At 37.9% G+C, this 18,979-nt stretch overlaps 1 protein-coding gene across 1 annotated transcript in view; it reads right to left on the bottom strand.

The window, feature by feature from the left end:
- The window catches only part of GRXCR1 (glutaredoxin and cysteine rich domain containing 1), a 173,047-nt gene that overhangs the window by 53,230 nt on the left and 100,838 nt on the right, over positions 1–18,979 (bottom strand). Inside the window, exon 2 of the mRNA XM_089911863.1 lies at positions 13,935–14,177. Within this exon, the coding sequence (XP_089767989.1) occupies positions 13,935–14,177 (243 nt within the window). The remainder of the gene's footprint in view (positions 1–13,934; positions 14,178–18,979) is intronic.

Here is an 18,979-nt window from a genome sequence, read left to right as displayed (position 1 = left end):
AAGTTCTATTAGAAATGGTTACTTATTACAGTTTCTATTAACTTTCAGCTACTCATAGAATGGTACATTAACTTATTTTTATGCATTTTCTAGAATTAAAAAAAAAATCTTAAATGTTTATATTATATCTTTAAATCCAAATAAGAAAACACTGATTATGCACAAATACATTTTCTTTTCAATCAGATTGAGAATAGTTAGCAATTTATATCTAAATTGAGATGTAGGTAAATTGACTCCTGGAGCCCTTTCATGGCATGTTCTGTGCCCTCTTTTAACTTGTGGCCAAGTTGAAAATAGACACAACTATTTTGTACTTTTATACTGCCACAGTCCGAAGGACCAAATTTAAGACTCAGCATCTGACATATGCAAATAATTAAATGATGAACCTACCAGACACTTTATAAGTATCCTGCCACACAGAGAATTACAGCAGGAAAAACTAGAAGTGGCAAAGTCTTAGACAAATGTGACAATGGATTTAAATTTGTAAAATGATAAAGCTGTAACTGAGCAGGATGCTATGGAGCTTTCACGGGACAGACCCTACCATGTCCTCCGCCTGCCTCTCATTTGTAGAAAAACTTCCTCAGTTAGGCCTTCCCTGAGTTCCAAAGGGCAAATTTAATCAGAGAAGTATGAAAATGAAGAAACAAAGGCAAACAGTCAAGCAAGACAAATAATAGTTGTTTAGCCATAATACAAAGTCAAGGATCTTTAGTTCCTCCTCCAGGACTATAGATTTATATTCTGAGCCATATCTTTGAGTTGTTTTGCAGATACTGAAACCTGCACCAGGCAGGAAGAAGTCAACTGCCTGTTGGCCACAAGCATGTAGATCGGCTGTAACCAGAAGACTGGTGATGTTGACTCTTGAAATACCACCTGGTTACCTCACCACCAACCAAAAGAAGGATGTCCACAAGCTGATCAGGCATCCTATGACCTTCTCCCTCACTTTGTCTTTAAAAACGTTTCCCTGAAAGCCATCAGGGAGGCAAGGTCTTCTGAGAATTAGCTGCCCATACTCCTTGCTTGGCCTTGCAATAAAAGCTGCACTTTCCTTCACCACAACAGTGTCAATAGATTGACTTTACTGAACACAGATGAGTGGACCCAAGTTTGGTTGAGTATCAAAGCCAGGATACATATTTAGAAAAGACTGTATGGATGAAGCTGTTGGGCCTATAATTTAGGAATACTTAGTGCCAGTATGCCTCAAAAGTTCCCTCTCTTTAATTGATTCTAAGTGTTGCAGTGAAAGTTGAATTGTGCATAAACATATTTCAAAGTACTTACTACTATATGACTTTTCATGTCATTGAATTAATTTCAGCACTAAAATATGAGATGAAGAAATTATAATCATAGCACTTCTGCATTTCTTCCGTGAGAATAAGTGACAGACAAATCAGTGAGGCGAAAGGCAAAGATTTGGTCAATGGACCAAGGATATCACAAGATGTTACTGGTGAGGCTACAGGATTATTAAAGGAACAAGATGATGGTGTGTGACTCTAGAAATTTGAAGGGGATTTGGTATGTTGATTTAGTTCCACACAGCTGTGAGTGAATGCCAAACTGCTCTACAAATATTTTGTGGGCACACGGAGTGCTAAAGCATAATTAACTAGCTTTAGGATATCAAAAGTATGCAATACTCCAACATGAAAATATCAGTGAGCACACATGACTTAGGCAAAAAGCCAGGGTTAGATGATGTTGAAGTTCTGCACTTTGGTAGATTGCTGAGGTAACTGTCACCAGTTTGTTCATGCCTCATTCTATGCATACCCTTTACAATGTGATGTGGGTGGTCCTCCCATCAATAGGTGGAGTCTGTTCTCACAGTCTTAAATCTGAACCTGACCATGTCACCTGTGCTAGTCAACAGGACAAAAGCAAACATGATTCAAGCCAAGGCTTGAAATGTGCTTGAGCATTAGGGCTTGCCTTCTTTCATTGCTAGAAACCCAACTGCCACCATTTAACATTCCCCAGCTAGTCTTCTAGAAAAGAGGAAATCTGAGAAGCCAGATATGTAACAGAAGTCATCCTAGATCACCCAGTTCTAGCCAAGCCACCAGAAGACCACAAAAGACAGCCAAGCCCAGCCAACACTGCAGTCTACAAAACAGTTCTTTAAAGCCACTAAGTTTGGGGGTGGTTCCTCACATAGCAAAAGCTAACTGATACAATTACTTCCATCATAGTGCCCAAACTTTCGCTATGGTTTGTTCCAGTCCCATGACCATGTTTCTCTGGAGATGGAAGTTTGAGATATCTGGTAACTTCATTGCTTCCTGATCTAAGGAATGGTACTAGCACCAGAATGAATTGCTTACAGAAAGAGAGTGACAGTCATTAAAAATCATATGCTATTCCTTAAAAAACTAAAAATAGAACTACCATACAATCCCACTACTGGGCATATACCCTTAGAAAACCATAATTCAAAAGGAGTCATGTACCAAAATGTTAATTGCAGCTCTATTTACAATAACCAGGACATGGAAGCATCCTAAGTGTCCATCAACAGATGAATGGATAAAGAAGATGTGGCACATATATAGAATGGAATATTACTCAGCCATAAAAAGAAATGAAGTTGAGTCATTTGTAGTGAGATGGATGGACCTAGAGTCTGTCATACAGAGTGAATTAAGTCAGAAAAAGAAAAACAAATAACATATGCTAACACATATATATGGAATCTAAGAAAAAAAAATGTCATGAAGAACCTAGGGGCAAGATGGGAATAAAGACACAGACCCTCTAGAGAATGGACTTGAGGATATGGGAGGGGGAAGGCTAAGCTGTGACAAAGTGAGAGAGTGGCATGGACATATATACACTACCAAATGTAAAACAGATAGCTAGTGGGAAGCAGCCGCATAGCACAGGGAGATCAGCTCAGTGCTTTGTGACCACCTAGAGGGGTGGGATAGGGAGGGTGGGAGGGAGGGAGACACAAGAGGGAAGAGATATGGGAACATATGTATATGTATAACTATTCACTTTGTTATAAAGCAGAAACTAACACACCACTGTAAAGCAATTATATGCCAATAAAGATGTTAAAAAAAAAAAAAAAGACACATGCACCCCAGTGTTCATTGCAGCACTATTTACAATAGCCAGGTCATGGAAGCAACCTAAATGCCCATCAACAGATGAATGGATAAAGAAGATGTGGTACATATATATAATGGAATATTACTCAGCCATAAAAAGGAATGAAATTGGGTCATTTGTAGAGACGTGGATGGACCTAGAGACTGTCATACAGAGTGAAGTAAGTCAGAAAGAGAAAAACAAATATCGTATATTAACGCATATATGTGGAATCTAGAAAAATGGTACAGATGATTCGGTTTTCAAGGCAGAAATAGAGACACAGATGTAGAGGATAAACGTATGGACACCAAGGGGAGAAAGCAGACGGAGGGGGCGGCGGTGGTGGTGGGATGGATTGGGAGAGTGGGATTGATATATATATACTAATATGTATAAAATAGATAACTAATAGGAAACTGCTGTATAAAAAATAAAATAAAATAATCATAGGCTATGAAAAAAATGTTATTTCTTGTGATATTAATTATTGCCTAGTAACCACACATCCATGGAAAAGAGGTCTTGGGACCTAGTAAAATGCAAGCAAAAACCAAGGGTATTAGGAGTTTACTTGAGAAATAGTTCACATGAAAGTTACACGAATCTTTTAACTGGCCTCAGACTCAGTATAATTAATTGTATGATACAGATGCTTAAAGTAAATCTAGGCTCCATTAATAGAGGGATAGAGATCCTATTTGGGGAGATAATCATCTAGAAGATTGCTTCCAGTTTTGGGTGCTGCACTTGAAGACTAGAATATGTCTTAAGGAGAATAATGATGATGTCGAAGCTCAGATAATCATGTGACAAGAGTAAGTTTTAAAGAACCCATGGAGAAAACTTGCCAACATTTTTGCACCTGAAGTTTTAGTTAAGAGGATGAGGGAATAGTTTCCATTCGAATTACTCTAGGTAGAAGAACTAAGACTAATGGGTGAAGGAAGTTAGATGCAGGTTTGTTCTCAACATGAGAAAGAATTTTCTAATATTTACAGGAGTACTACAATATGATAGGTTGGCTTGAACTCTCATGAGGTTGTTGTCTCTGGGTGTGTTCAAAGATTGTTCATCTTTGCCCAGGGATATGGTAGAAAGAATTTTACACTGAGAGGAGGAATATTACACAAGATGACATTTAAGGTTCCTTCCAAATCCAAGATTCTATGCTTCTGTATGAAACTTCTGTGTGCATCTATCTATCCCATTTGTCTTTACAAAGCCTAATAATTAAGTAGATCTTCTGCAACTTCATCTTAATAGTTGTCCCACCAGTTTCCCAACTTGGTCTTAATCTGAGAGAATATGAGAGGGGAGGTGCTAACAGAAGAATGTAAAGCATTAACTCTTTTACCCCCTCTACTTCTTAGTTGGGCACACATGCTAAATTTATTAGTTTTGTTCTAGGTAAAGAGCAAATCAGATGTCACCTATTCATGTTTTAATATAATGAAATTCACTGTGAGTTGAATAAAGGTAAAATTAGATTTACTATTAAAAAGAGGGGGGAAAAAATCAAAGTTTCATATTGTAAGGAAAATCTGATGACAGTATAGTGTCTTACGATGACGGTATAGTGTCTTATATGTAAGTCTTCTGTTTCATTTTAAGAGGAAATAAGTATGTTGTTAATAATTTTTAAATCTCATATGTTATAAACTATTATTAATATATTTTAAATAGCATTGTTAATTACCTGGTATTAAAACTGAAAAATATAACACTATTTCAACAATTATGTTTAATATTTATAGAAAAGTATCATGAATGGTGATGGAATATCTCTAATAGCCTACGTAACAGCTCACATGAAGCTAGTATCTGAAACATGACCTTGATGCTTGTTTCATATTAAAAACATTACCGCTATCCAGAAGTTCAAATGCTGTGCGGCATCCTGCCACCACAAATCAGACTACTTGGACAATTAAAATGTGAGGGTGGACTCAATAAGACTCTGTACCTTTTCTCCTTTCATGACTTATTGATCCAATCCTATCTTAATTCTCTTTATTCTCTCCATCTCTTTCCACCTCTAGACCTTAAATGTAAGCTTTCTTTAAAGCTCTTGCCATGTGTGCCATGTTCCAGGCACTGTTTTTATGCTTCATCTCATTTAATTCTCAAAATACCCAGTCATCAGTATTTTATTATTTTCATCTTAGAGAGATTAAACAACTTGACCAACATCCATACCAGTAAGACAAAGAGCTTACTCTTACATCCAGATGTCTGCTTCTACTTTGCTTTGTCACTACTTTCTAGGAAGAGCTCCCAAAATGTGAAAATTGAGATCCCATAGGATACAATGTAAATCTTGGCAAGTGAAAGAGAGAGATGTGGAGTCAAAGAAAACTGAGATGTGGAGTCTGAGTGACTGGGAGAATTGTGGGGTCATTTATCAAAACCAGAGAATTGGAATAAGAAATTAATACTGAAGAAGTTTTCTGTGTTTTTTTTTAATGTTGAAGTAAAATATCTGCTTAAAAAAACCAACATACCCTATAAGATTGTAGCTATAAATAGACTTGAAGACTGGAAAAAGTGAAAGATAATAACGGATGTGAAAAAGAGGGAACAGGAGATGGCAGTGAGGCTTCTGTTTGGGGGAAATTAGAAAACATTTAAAGCAGTTGGTTATGTGGACCACAACAGAAAGCCAAAAAGATATTACCAGACATATTAGATAATGGGCCTAGATAATGCTGATGATACAACTTGGTTGTAGACTTCTTCACTATAATTTTGAGATTTTCTCCAATAATGCCCTTGACGTGCTGGAATGAGAGAAGAAAAACAGAGGGAGTTGCATAGGACTAGGAACTGACAAATGTGGAAAGTTAAGAGAGCTGGTCCGCCAAGTCTTAACAGACTGGATATTATTATATTCCTGAATACAGAATGGTAGGGAAACAAGTGAAACCAAAAGTGTGCTTATAAGCTCAGAGGAATGGAAAGGGAGAAAGTAAAAACAATACCAATGATGACGGAGCAAGTTCAATAGAGACAAAGGGGAGAGATTGAAGGACAGAAAATTATGGTCAGAGCAAGACATTTCTAAGTTCAAGATCTTGAATGTGGAGTGTTTTTAAGTGATGAAGTAATTCAGGATGTAAATATGCTGCTAAAGAATGGAGTTGAAAGCTATTGGAGATAAGGGTTAAGGAACTTTATGACTCATATTTAAAGAGTTTGAGCTCTAGAGTTGGACACTCCTAAATTTGAATCCTGCCCTATGATCTGAAGGTATTTAAAGATTTTCTTAACCTCTCTAAGTTTCTTAATTTCTCTAACAAAATTTGGGGTGAGAGAGATGAGAGGGGTGTTATTGACATTTTTATTTTAATATATTATTCAAAGAAATAATACATTAAGAAAGCTTAGCAGAGTGTATCATTCAAGTTAGCTTTTACTATCATTGTCATTGTTGTTGCTATTAAAAACTATCCTCAGATATTCAGGAAAAAAGGACAAGAAAGCAATCACATGACAGAGTAGTACTGCTTCATTTAAATTCCAAGAACCTGACTTAAAGCTTAGATTCCAAACTTCCCCATCCCATACTTTCTGAAGTAGAGTGAACAGGCCAGAAACAAATATTTCATGACCCTGAATAAGGAGGCTTGAAGATTGAATATGTGCTGTGTCTATTACCAAATAAGATCCAAGAAAAAGGGGTAAATTTGAAAGCTCAGGGGATTCTTCTCTCATCCAGATCTCTGTTGAAATTGTTAATGATCAAGGAAATGACCAAAAATATGACTTGCAAAGAACAAGGAAGAGAAGATAAAGATCTAAAATTCACCTATTCCACAACTAAATACTAAAAAATCAAAATTAGATATGATGGTAATTACTTGTAGTGAAGTGGGTCACTTACTAGATAAAATACTCAAAGGCAACCAGGAAGTGGGTACACTTCAGTAGGCACCATCTCCAAAGTACTCCTTTTAATGAAAAGTTAATTATTTAGGGATACATTCTCAGAAAGCCCTGATATTTAAAGAAGATTGTGTCTATGTACACTGAGAAGTTCTATACCTTTCAACAGATTTTCAAAGAAGCATATGACTCCAACACTTAAAAACCACTTCTCACAAGTATATGGTAAATATTTTCAAGAGGTTTAAGACAGAATACTTTCAAGACCTAGCAAAACACTTAACTTTATGTTGATGGTTTATGACAATAGTTATAATTTCATATAACACATTCCCATAAAGAAACACCAAATTTACCAAAGATTCCCTCCCACTAGTCCTCCCACCCTCTCTGCAGCCCTCATTAACAGAGTGAATACTACGGAGTTGTCTGGTGCAAGGAAACAATTAGTGTAAAACACACAGCATGAAGGAGCTTATTCTAGTCAACTACTCAAAAAGAGTTTTGTTCAGCATGGCAGACACTAACTTCCTACCCAATATCCATGATCCCTCTTTTATTCTAAGAAAAACCTGGGTTTTTTTCAATATATCATTGTGTCCCTCTGGAAGAGCACAATTCCCAGTCTATTTTGCAACAAAATGTGAACAATAAAATGCAAAGTTGGGTAAGATTTCTGGAAGAACTCTTTACAAGGGCACTCCTTTAGCTAGGATGCCCTTCTCTTTTTTCTTTTCTTTCTCATTCCCATCCTGCCTAGAATGCAGGCATGATGTCAATACTTTCAGCAACTATTAGGACCATAAGGTCCACCAGGAGGCCTTTGAGGTAGAAGACATGTGCTAAGTACTATAAAATAGAAAGTGATCCTAGGTGACATCATGGAACTTTATACCCTCCCAGGAGCAACTTCCTGTACATTTTTTATGTGAGAAAAGATAAAACCCTTAATTTTTAAGGCTTCAAGGTTTGTTGTGGTTTGTTTAGGGATTTTTTTTTTTTTTAGAAATAAATCATTGTTGTTCAGAAAAAAATGTAATTCACAAATGCTGTACACACCCAGCCTGAAAAATTTCACTTTACTTTGTTATACTGCCTAAAAGTGGACCACTTGATGATTCACTTTGATAAACAGTAATGATTTTTAATGGATAGTCTACATGATAGTGAACATTAGACAACAAAGAACTGTGACCTCTGAGAGGAAGGAAGCAAATGAGGTAAGTTCTACAGTTTCCCAGGCTTACTATCATGATAGCTTTTCCAAGCTATATACAGGAAAGGGGAATTTAAAGCAGAACCTGGTAGATTCCCTGAGTTAAGGAAATAGACCTGAGAGCCTAGGAAACTAAGATAGCTAGAGTTCACAGGACAGAAAGTAAACAGCTTTACAGAGAATTCTGGAGATAGACAGAGGGCCCAGCTTGTGTTCAATAGAGTAATGATCATTACATGCATGTGAGGAAACTACTCAAGGCCAGCAAAAGAACCACCTGAAAGGATGAAAAGGGACAGTGTCTGGGGCACTGTTGGGAATACTGCCTGTTCCCATCAGCCAGACTGGAAAACCTTAAAATTCATGGGGCATTGAGTAAAGTTATCAAAAGATCATGTCCCCATTCTGAGGAATATTTAGCTTTGGACTAAACACTATTCTGGCCCTGCCTAGAAAATCTTAATAACAAACCCAAAATAGCAAATGATTTCCAAGTAACTTGACTGCATCTCAGCAAAAAGCCCAAGAATATTTATATGAATACAAAAATATCCCAATAAAAAATACTTTTATCCAACCAGATATGTGGAATTCAATCAAAATTACCAGGAAGGCAAAGAAGTGGAAAATAGTACTCAGAATTTCAATTAATTGAAGCCAACCCAGAACTGACACAGATAATGAAAGTGTCACGCAAGGAGATTAAAAGTTATTATATGATCAAAAAGCTAGAAGAAATATTGAACATATTAAGTGAGACATGGAAAATACATTTTTTAAAGAAATCAAATGTCTAAAGATAAAAATTACAATACCTGAGATAAAAAATACAGAGATGGGATTAACAGAAGATTAGATATTATATAAGAAAAGATTAGGGGTCCAGGAGACACAGCAATAGAAACTATCCCAAATGAAATAAAGTGAGCTATGGAATTATTTCAAACAGCCTGATATGCAGGTAATTAAAGCCTCTGAAAAGGAGAGAAAGAAAGGAAGATATAAATAATATTTTAAAAGTAAAGGCTGAAAGTTTTTTGAATTTGATAAAAAGCTATATACCTACTGAACCAAGAATCTCAATGAACCCTTAGCAAAAGAAACATGAAGAAAAGTATGCCAAGGCATATCATAATTGAAGTTCTCAAATCTGGTGCTAAAGAGAAAATCTTAAAAGTAGTGGGGTTGGGGGTGGCAGAGAAGACATGTCACAAACAGAGAAACAAAGATAAGGGAGGGGTCATATTTTTTTATCAGAAGTAATGTGAATGAGAAGATAGAGGAGCAACATCTCTAAAGTACTGAAAGAAAAAAAAACTTTCAACCTAGAATTCTATACCCAGCAAAAATATCTTTTAAAAATAAAAATGAAAGAAAAACTTTTCAGACGTGAAAGAATTCATCCACAGCAGACTCACACTACAATAGTAGTATGTAAGAAGTCCTTCACATAAAAGAAAACTGATGTCAAATGGATATGATGCTCTACACCAAGGATTAAACAGAACCAGACCTTAAAACTGCAGAGGGTAGAGTACTTCCAAACTCACTTGATGAGGTCATCACTACCCTAATACCCAAACCAGACAAAGACATTAGAAGAACAGAAAACTATATTGACAGAAAGATCAATGTTTGCCAGGGGACTGGGGTTGGAGGAAGGGATTAACTGCTAAATGACATGAGGAATATTTGGGGGCTTATGGAAATGCTCTATATTTTGTGTATTGGTAGATTCATGGGTGTACACATCTGTCAAAACTCATCAAATTGTATAATTTAAACATGTAGTTTATTATATGTAAATTATACCCCAATACAGCTGGTTAAAACAAAACAAAATAAGTGAAAACAGCATATCTGGCAGACACTGTGGTTTGTCTCACTCAGTAATCTATCCAGACTCTTTCTAGAATGTCTTCCTGTGCTATAGAGTGTATAGCAGTGTATAGAGGCTAGAAACCTAAAAAGCATATTTCCCATTTTCCCTCACTGCTTTCACATGTGACTTATTTAGTAACCACAAACAGATATACTCACTCAAAACTTTATTAGGAAGAAAATTTTGTAGAAAGAAGGGCAGAGAACAAGTCATCCATTTTGCTGGTGTGGACCATGGCAAAGACAACAAGTTACTGGAGCTGACCACCTCCAGATTGTGGCAGAGGCTTCCTTGGTGGCCCATTTCTGGGAAAATTGGAAGTAATTGGAAAATTGGAGAAATTTCGGAAGTAGTCTCTAGAAACATGCCTAGAGTCTGTATTTCTAGTGTGCCTACTATCTATGCTCAATAATAATTCCTTCATTCTTAAATTGAATAAAACAGTACTTTAAATAGATATAGAATTATCAAGCAGTCACAACCCAATATCAGCTAATTTAAGAGACCCCTCTAGATCACCAGCCTTTCCATTCCTCTCTCTGTTACTGAAGTCCACACTTGGATTCATTCTACACGTTTCATAGCTCAGTTCCAACGTGGATTTTGTGAACTCTTACTGTAGAGTTTTATGGTTGGCCCATAATCAAGATACTATTTCTAATTCATTTCCTACGGGTATTTCTAAGATTATTTATGTCCAAACTGTTGGAACACAATCTTTTTGTGTAAAGCTTTTCTGATGCCAAAACAATAGGGCACTTGCCCCAAGTAAGTTCCAAGCTGAACTTGCTCCTCCCCCCATCTCTCTCCCTCCACCACTGAGCATCCCAGGGCAGTGTAGATTTGTTTTCTAAAGTAATTTCTTTCCCTTGACTATTCCATTGCTTCCATCTTGAGTTTTTAGTTTGGCTGGGGAAGACAGTCATCAGGCAAAAAGAGCATCCTTGTCAATTCTTCCATTCTTGCCCATAGAAGGAGTCCTATTACCTTCCGTTCAGTGAAAATAACTGAATTCCCTTGGCACCACCCACCCTGGGTCTGATGGCAGTGATGGTAGTAAAATTAGGGAGCTGTGAAATGTCCTCATCCTCTCTCCATCCCATCTCACTGTCTCCCGCACTCTGCCTCCATATGCCTCTGTTTGTGTCTCTGTCTGTTTCGTTCTCTGGCTCTGTCTGTCTATTTCTTTCTCTCCATCCTTAAAGACAGTTGTATTTGTGCAGATGATTCACACATCCTGATTTTTCTCATTTATTTAAATTTAAACTAAATCAAATGTTTTCATGTAACTGTTTAAAACATCACAGATGTTAAGGAACATCAGTTCCTTTTCCTCCACCAAAATTATGCTTCACCACATGCCAAAACCCAGCAGAGGGCATCCTTCCATTTCAGATGTGCAAACACTGCAGGGAAAAGGCTCTACAATTCTGGCAATGTACTCCATTTGCAACTGTGCACTGGAATCTAAATAAAGGGGTTACTGTAGTAGTAGGGAAATTTGTTACATAAGTTGTTCTGGAGTGTTTATCTCCATTTTGAATTATAAATTTAGAAGTAATTCCCCTTTCATAAGAAAAAAAAAAAGGAAAAAAATCTCGTCTCTGGCCTCTCTCCAGATTTGGGGAATTAGCTTCAAATTTCAGAAGCAGCAGGTAGCACCCCTGTGATCCCTCTGCCTCTAGGCATGTGTGTAAATAAAGTGATCACAGAGGCAAAGCAATCGAGAAAGAACCCTGCACCCTACCTCCTCTTTTGCACTCTCCCTCTATCCCTGAAACCGAAAGACAAATAGCAAGAGAGGCATTTTGCCTGTTACACTGAAAAGCAGGAAGAAGCTGAGCCTGGTCAAGAGCAGAGTAGCAGGTGGGGCCCACCTTGTACCTGTGTAAGTAAGCAGTCGCCCACTAAGATTAATTGTGTAGCTTCACAGAACTTAAAATTCCACAATGAAAAATATCTTACATTGTCAGAAGAATTTCCCTCAGGTTACAATGCAAATACCCACAACCCTTATCAGTGATTTTCTCCACAGTGTGGATGAGTTTATGAGATTTTCTTTCCTTGTGGAAGAATGTCTCAGGAGAGAAGGAGAGAATATGAGGAGACAATATAGCATCATTCCTACATCCATTCAGCATACGTTTTTGAGCACTTTATGCCAAACCCTGTTCTAGGTGCTAAGAACCCACCAGGAAACAAACTAGCAAAGATCACTTTCCTTGAGGTGATGTGTCAGAGTGCAAGGGTCTGGGGAATCGGACAGACCTAACTTTGAGTCCTGGTCCTGCCAATTACCCAGCTATGTGTATATATATATATATATATATATATATATATATATATATATGTACACACATACACATACATATATATATACACACACACACTATATACAGTGTATATATCAGTAAAATCCTCAAAATTAGCCTAAGAAAAGTTCTATTATCATTATCATTTTCATTTTACAAATGAGGAAATCAGGCAGAGTGATTTATAAATTTCCCAGAATCAGAAGTAGCAGAGCAGGAATTTGAAACAATGCTGCCCGACTTCAAAGCTGTCTTGCCTCTTAACCAGTGCGCCAGAGAGTTGATTTCTAGGGCCTGAGGACTAGATGAGATGACACATATAAGCTGAGAGTATAGTATAGTACTTTTTAAATTTTATTTATTTATTTATTTATTCATTCATTCATTCTGTCATTATTATCACTGCCATTGTTATGGGTTTCTGGGACCTCAGGGTATATGTTGAAGTATAAGATAAGAGGCTCAATACTTGAATCAAAATACTTCTAGTTCAGAATCTATCTGTGTCCAGCTCTGGTTAAAAGTAAGATTGCATAACATCATAGCTACTGAATCATGGCTTCTCTGCATTAATCTTTCCGTAAGATGACAGGCGGCCTCTAACAGCCGTGGCTCTAGACAGGATATCAGGACACAAGCTCCCTGTAACAAACAGGAGCATTTCCTGCTCTGGCTTTTTCTAACCTTCCCTGGAAGCTGAAGGTTAAGACCAGATTTGAAATGAAACCAAGATGCAAGGATCCATCTCTGGTTGACAGCCGCTTTCTGTTCTCTGATCAGTGACCTTGTAGTCAGTCCCAACCCCCTCAACTGCTGGTGTCCCTTTGCTCTCTCTCTTTCCAAACTGCACTCTCCAAAGCCCCCTTTCTTGGGCTTCGTACTGATGAAGCTTGTTCATAGATCAGTGGGGGTTAAAGATGCTAACAGTGCTATTCAAAGAGCAAGGAAGCAGTCATGTTTTGTTGCTGCTCTGGGAGTTCTCTGCTCGCCCGTAAGCCTGCATTTGTGTCTCACGTTCTCGCATTACCAAAATCAAGAATCATTTTAAACAGATTAAAATTCTGGCTCCGGGCCCTATTTCTTATTGATTTCATTTCACGACTGTCATCTTAGTTTCATTAAGTAGGAAACTGTGTGTTTGATAATGGGGTATAGGAGAATTCACAAATGGATATCTCATATATCCCATTTTTCTTGCCTGCACTAAAAAAAAAGTTTTTATCCCACATGTCAAGCTTCACAATGCAAAACTCAAGTCAACTAAACATTTAAAAACTGTATTTCTATTCAAAAAGGCAATTTCATGCTGATTGCATCTCACCATGACCCTGCAGGGGTGAACACTGTAGCAACACATCATTTAGGATAGAAATAAGTGCTTCAAACCCTTTGGATTGAACTTAAAAAAAATAGCTAGTATGCTGGTAGCTATGTTGCAAGTTGCCTTGTCATAGCCTTATAGCTTCCTATCAACACTGGTTGGGTTCAATAAAAAAGAAGATTTTCCTTAGCAGATACTCACCCCAAGGTAATGGCCATCGATGAACACGACAGGAAGCGAAGGAGCTTCAGAAACCCGTCGGCATCGTTCATCTAATTCTTTTCCATAGTCACCATTCAGAGCTATGTTTTTCTCTTCAAATTTTACCCGATGGTTTTGGAAGATCTTTCTTACCAGTTCACACCTTTCAAAGGTTGTCCGTACCACACGAAGGCAAGTCGTATAAATCACTACGCGGTCAAATTCTAGGTCAGTTGATGGTTGCTGTAGGAAAATATTATAGTGTAAATATTTTGGCATTTGCTTTCTTACATCTCTTTATTTTAAGACAATTAACATTTCAGCCAACGTCTTACACATTAAAGGCCTGCAATAAAAGTTGAATAAGCACCATATTTGTCAATTCTAAGACATGTCTTTATACTTTAGAACATCTGTAATTGCAATAAGGATGACAGTCAACATAATTTAAATGACATAATTTAATTGACAGTGTTTTTTCTGTTCCCAATGGCATATCAGATAATGGCATATCTTTTTTTTTTTAACATCTTTATTGGGGTATAACTGCTTTACAATGGTGTGTTAGCTGCTGCTGTGTAACAAAGTGAATCAGCTATACGTATACATATATCCCCATAACCCCTCCGTCTTGTGTCTCCCTCCCACCCTCCCTATCCCACCCCTCTAGGTGGTCACAGAGCACCGAGCTGATCTCCCTGTGCTATGCGGCTGCTTCCCACTAGCTATCTATTTTACATTTGGTAGTGTATATGTGTCCATGCCACTCTCACTTTGTCCCAGCTTACCCTTCTCCCTCCCTGTGCCCTCAAGTCCATTCTCTACGTCTGCATCTTTATTCCTGTCCTGCCCCTAGGTTCTTCAGAACCATTTTCTTTTTTTAGAGTCCATATATACGTGTTAGCATAGGGTATTTGTTTTTCTCTTTCTGACTTGCTTCACTCTGTATGACAGACTCTAGGTCCATCCACCTCACAACAAATAACTCAATTTCATTTCTTTTTATGGCTGAGTAATATTCCATTGTAATTGGCATATCTTAAAATTGATGATGCCTCACATGGCATGCCATGTGGTGAAATAAGGAATGGTTGAATTATTTTTCTCATGTTTTGTAGACATCATTCAACTACAATAGCTGCCTCTTATACCCAAAGCAAAACATGGAACAGAATAGACAAGGTTAGCATTTAACCATTTGAAAATTCTTCTACTCATCAACTTACCAAATTTTACAGCTTTTTTGAGCCAAAATTTACTGGGAATAACAAGATCTATATCATAGGATTGTTCTGAGATTTAAGAGGCATAAAATGTGTGCATGAGCTCTGTTGAATGACAGGCTCCCGTGTGCAGTGAGAAGGTTCTGCCGTGAGGAACAGAAGATATAGTGGCTCAGAGAAAGTGCATAGAAACCAGTATCAGGTGGGCAGCAGGTCAAAGCCAGGCATAAAAAGGAAACAAGGAAACAGTACACTGCAATGGAGTGTAAGCAATTGGAGGCTTACACTCTCAAAATGGAGGCAAGCAACTCTCAAAACCAAGGTGAAGACTCCTAAAGAGAGAATCTCTTTTTGTCTATGTTTCCTGCTGCATCAGAATCAGTGACTGCATTCAAACCCTGCCAGCACTGCGAGGGCCTTATCAGCTAGGTCCTGACATCACCAGGGTGACATCACCCTCTTCCTCTTTATTATAGCCTTATTTGAAGGAGACTGAACAGAACCCAACTATATACCATGAGATCAAGGGATACGTGAGTCTCCACAGTGCTACAGTTGTTGAAAGACAACCACACAACTTATAAACTCCTGTGAAATCAAAACTTTGATTTGAAACCACTCCAGATGGCTAAATACTAGAACCAGAAGGTAAGATACTAAGCTTCACCACTTTGTACTCAAAGAAATCAGACCACTCCGCCAGATGGAAACACAGATAGTTCTAGAAAGATATGAAGTGATGGAAATGGCTATGCAGTGGTCTCCACTTCACCGAGAGACCGGACATTTTTTTTTTTTCCTAATGGTAAAATGTATTAAAGACGTAAGAATCTTTCCTTTCCTCAATAGAGTTTAGAAGCTAAGATGAAAACCAGAGGCCTGGAGGGGCCAAGCAGGTGTCATAAATGCTGGAGCAGACCAGGAGTAAATGAGATATTAGTGAGAAGCAGGGAGAGTGTCATTTGAAAGGGAAAAACATAACTCAGCTTCAGGCAAGTTTCAGGAATGTCACTCAGTGTTGTCAGATATGATTATTGTAAATATAAACTTGAAATCTGGATTTTTATAGGAAATTTTCTGCATTCTAAATAGTGGCACCCCATTAAAAAATGTATTGAGACCCCTGGACAAAATATCTGAAGGCTGAATTTGGCCTATATACTGCTAATTTATAACATTGGAAAGGAGAGAGCCCCAGGGAGGTATATCAGATATACCTGGACTCCGTCTCTGGCCATCTCTGTCTTTGGGAAGCTAATGAGCTGTTTAGCCTCAGTTTTCTCATCTGTAAAATGTGATAATAGTGGTGGTAGCTACCTAATAGGTTTGCTGAGAAGATTAAGAAAACAACTAGTGTAGGGCTTAAAACATGGTACTGTGTGCTGAGTTATACACTGCAAAGATATTACACTCCACACTGTGGAATTTTTAAGATTAAAACCACAGGCAAAAATAAATCAATGGAAAACATCAATGTAATTAATGACAAGAAAAGAGGATTATTACTAGGCTTTAGATTAAGAAGCATTGATCTTCAAAAAGAGTAACCAAATGCCCAAGAGCCTCTGGTTCCTCTTCATATTCACAATTATGAACAAGCTGGGAATCAAGGAACTCACTGTAAATGCTGCAGCTTTTGGAAGAGCACCAAACTTCTCTTTTTCCTGATATTATCTGAGTAATTATGCATTGTTCCTCTGGCTGCAAAGACTGCTATAACTGCATTTGTTTCTACCAAAATGTTCCACTTTTTTCAATAGTACACTTACTTTTGAAATATTTTATAAGAAATACATTTCCCCATGTGAAGAAGTGGGAAAATTTAAGATTGGACCATTCTGTTCTCACACAGGATTCTCTCTGCTCGTACAACATACGCTTGGTACCACTTTTCTGTGTATCTCTAAGCGATAGACATTTAAAAAATAGTAATAACATGAACCCTTATCAAGTGGCCATGTTAGATGCTGTTCAGTGCAAAGGGTAACAAAAAATATCCCTTTGCCTACTGTTGAGGATGAGCTTTGCCTGGCATCAGTGATTCTCCAAGAGTATTGGATATGAGAATAAACTAGGGAGCTTTAAAAATCCTGAAAGCCCAGGCCAAGCACATACCAGTTGTATCAGAATCACCAGAGTGATTTTTTTTGAAATCTCCTCTGGCAATTCCAGTGTGCAACCAAGTTCCAGAGCTAGTTGGATACCAGTTGGAAATGCAGAATCATGAGCTTCACCCCAGATCTACTGAATCCGAATCTGCACTTTAACAAGTTCTCTGGGAAATCTGGGTGCACATTATATTTTTGAGGAGCCCCGGTGAAGTCACATATAGGCAGCTTGACTTGTCAGAGAAACTGGGTTTATGTCCCTTTAAAATAACTGCTAGTCATTTATACAGTCATTAGAATAATTTGCCAAACATATGCTAGGCACTATATATATAATGGGGAGCAAAAATTATAATTCCTAACGACTTGGAGCTCATTACTTGGAGTTCGAAGTAATAAAAAAACTAAAATGTCACATAAATCAATATATGATTACAAACTGTTCAGTGATGCAAAGGAAATGCACAAGTTGTTAGAAGAGGCTATGGCAGAAAGGCCTTTTCTGTTTTAGAGGTCGAAAAAGCATTTTCTGATATTTGAGCTCTGATTTAAAGGATAAGAAAGAGTTACAGGCATTAACTAGGCAGAGCGCGTGGGGAAAAAGTCACAGATAAGTGCAAAGATGTTGAGATGGAGGAAGATGGCATGTTTGAGACTCTGAAAGAAGGTATTTGCTGAAACACAAAGGAGAATTATAATAATACTGAATGATTCTGGACACGCATGTAGGATCAGTATCATGTTGTATTTTATAGCCACTCTATGGCCTTTAACCTAAGAGCAATGAGAAATTCCTGAAGGCTTTTAAGGAGGATGGGAGGGGTTTACATATTTTAAAAATAACTGAAGCAGGGCTTCCCTGGTGGCGCAGTGGTTGAGAGTCCGCCTGCCGATGCAGGGGACACGGGTTCGTGCCCCGGTCCGGGAAGATCCCACATGCCGCGGAGCGGCTGGGCCCGTGAGCCATGGCCGCTGAGCCTGCACGTCCGGAGCCTGTGCTCCACAGCGGGAGAGGCCACAACAGTGAGAGGCCCGCGTACCGCAAAAAAAATAAATAAATAAAAATAAGTGAAGCAGGGCCAGTGCAGATAGTTGCACAGGATGTGCACTGCACAAACCTAGAGACTGTCATGATTAGCAAAGAATAAAGGAAGGATGCCCCCAGGGTTGTGTGATTCCACAACTTGAGCAATCGTACTCAGTCTCATTCCCAACTCCCTTGGTCTGAAAACTGAGATTGAATCCAGGGTAAATTCAAGGTAGGAAATATAGTTTATCTAGTAGAATAGGCTATTAAGTAAAATTTTCTAAAAATAATCTTACCGAACAATTTTTTGATATGATTTGAAAGTGGATCTTTCTAGAGGTAGAAGTGGGTTAAATGATTCCTCAAGGTTGTTTCCAGTTTCATAATATCAGTTTTAAATGATATTGTCTTTGGATAAAGAAATCCTCTTCTACACTTGCCTCATTTTCTTTCCCTCAACAGATTTGTCAGAGCATTTGGCTAGAAATCTAAAAATATCCCCTTAGTGGTTAGCTGTCCCTCTTCTCCCTTCCTGAGAGTTACCATGGGAATAGCGTAATGAAGGATGGAGGCATCTGAGACAGCGCTAAGAAGCCACTGGGATTTGCAGCCCGCTTGTTCTGAGAAAGCCGACCTAGATGTTGATAAAGGCAAGCTGTTTCTTCCTTTCCATTGATTAAAAAAGAT

This window comes from Delphinapterus leucas, chromosome 5 (assembly GCF_059928025.1).
Source record: "Delphinapterus leucas isolate spDelLeu-1000000601 "Yukka" chromosome 5, BTC_Dleu_Yukka2, whole genome shotgun sequence".
Taxonomy (NCBI): domain Eukaryota; kingdom Metazoa; phylum Chordata; class Mammalia; order Artiodactyla; family Monodontidae; genus Delphinapterus; species Delphinapterus leucas.
Note: the sequence above shows the minus strand (reverse complement) of the source record. Positions and strands in the feature narration are given on the sequence as shown.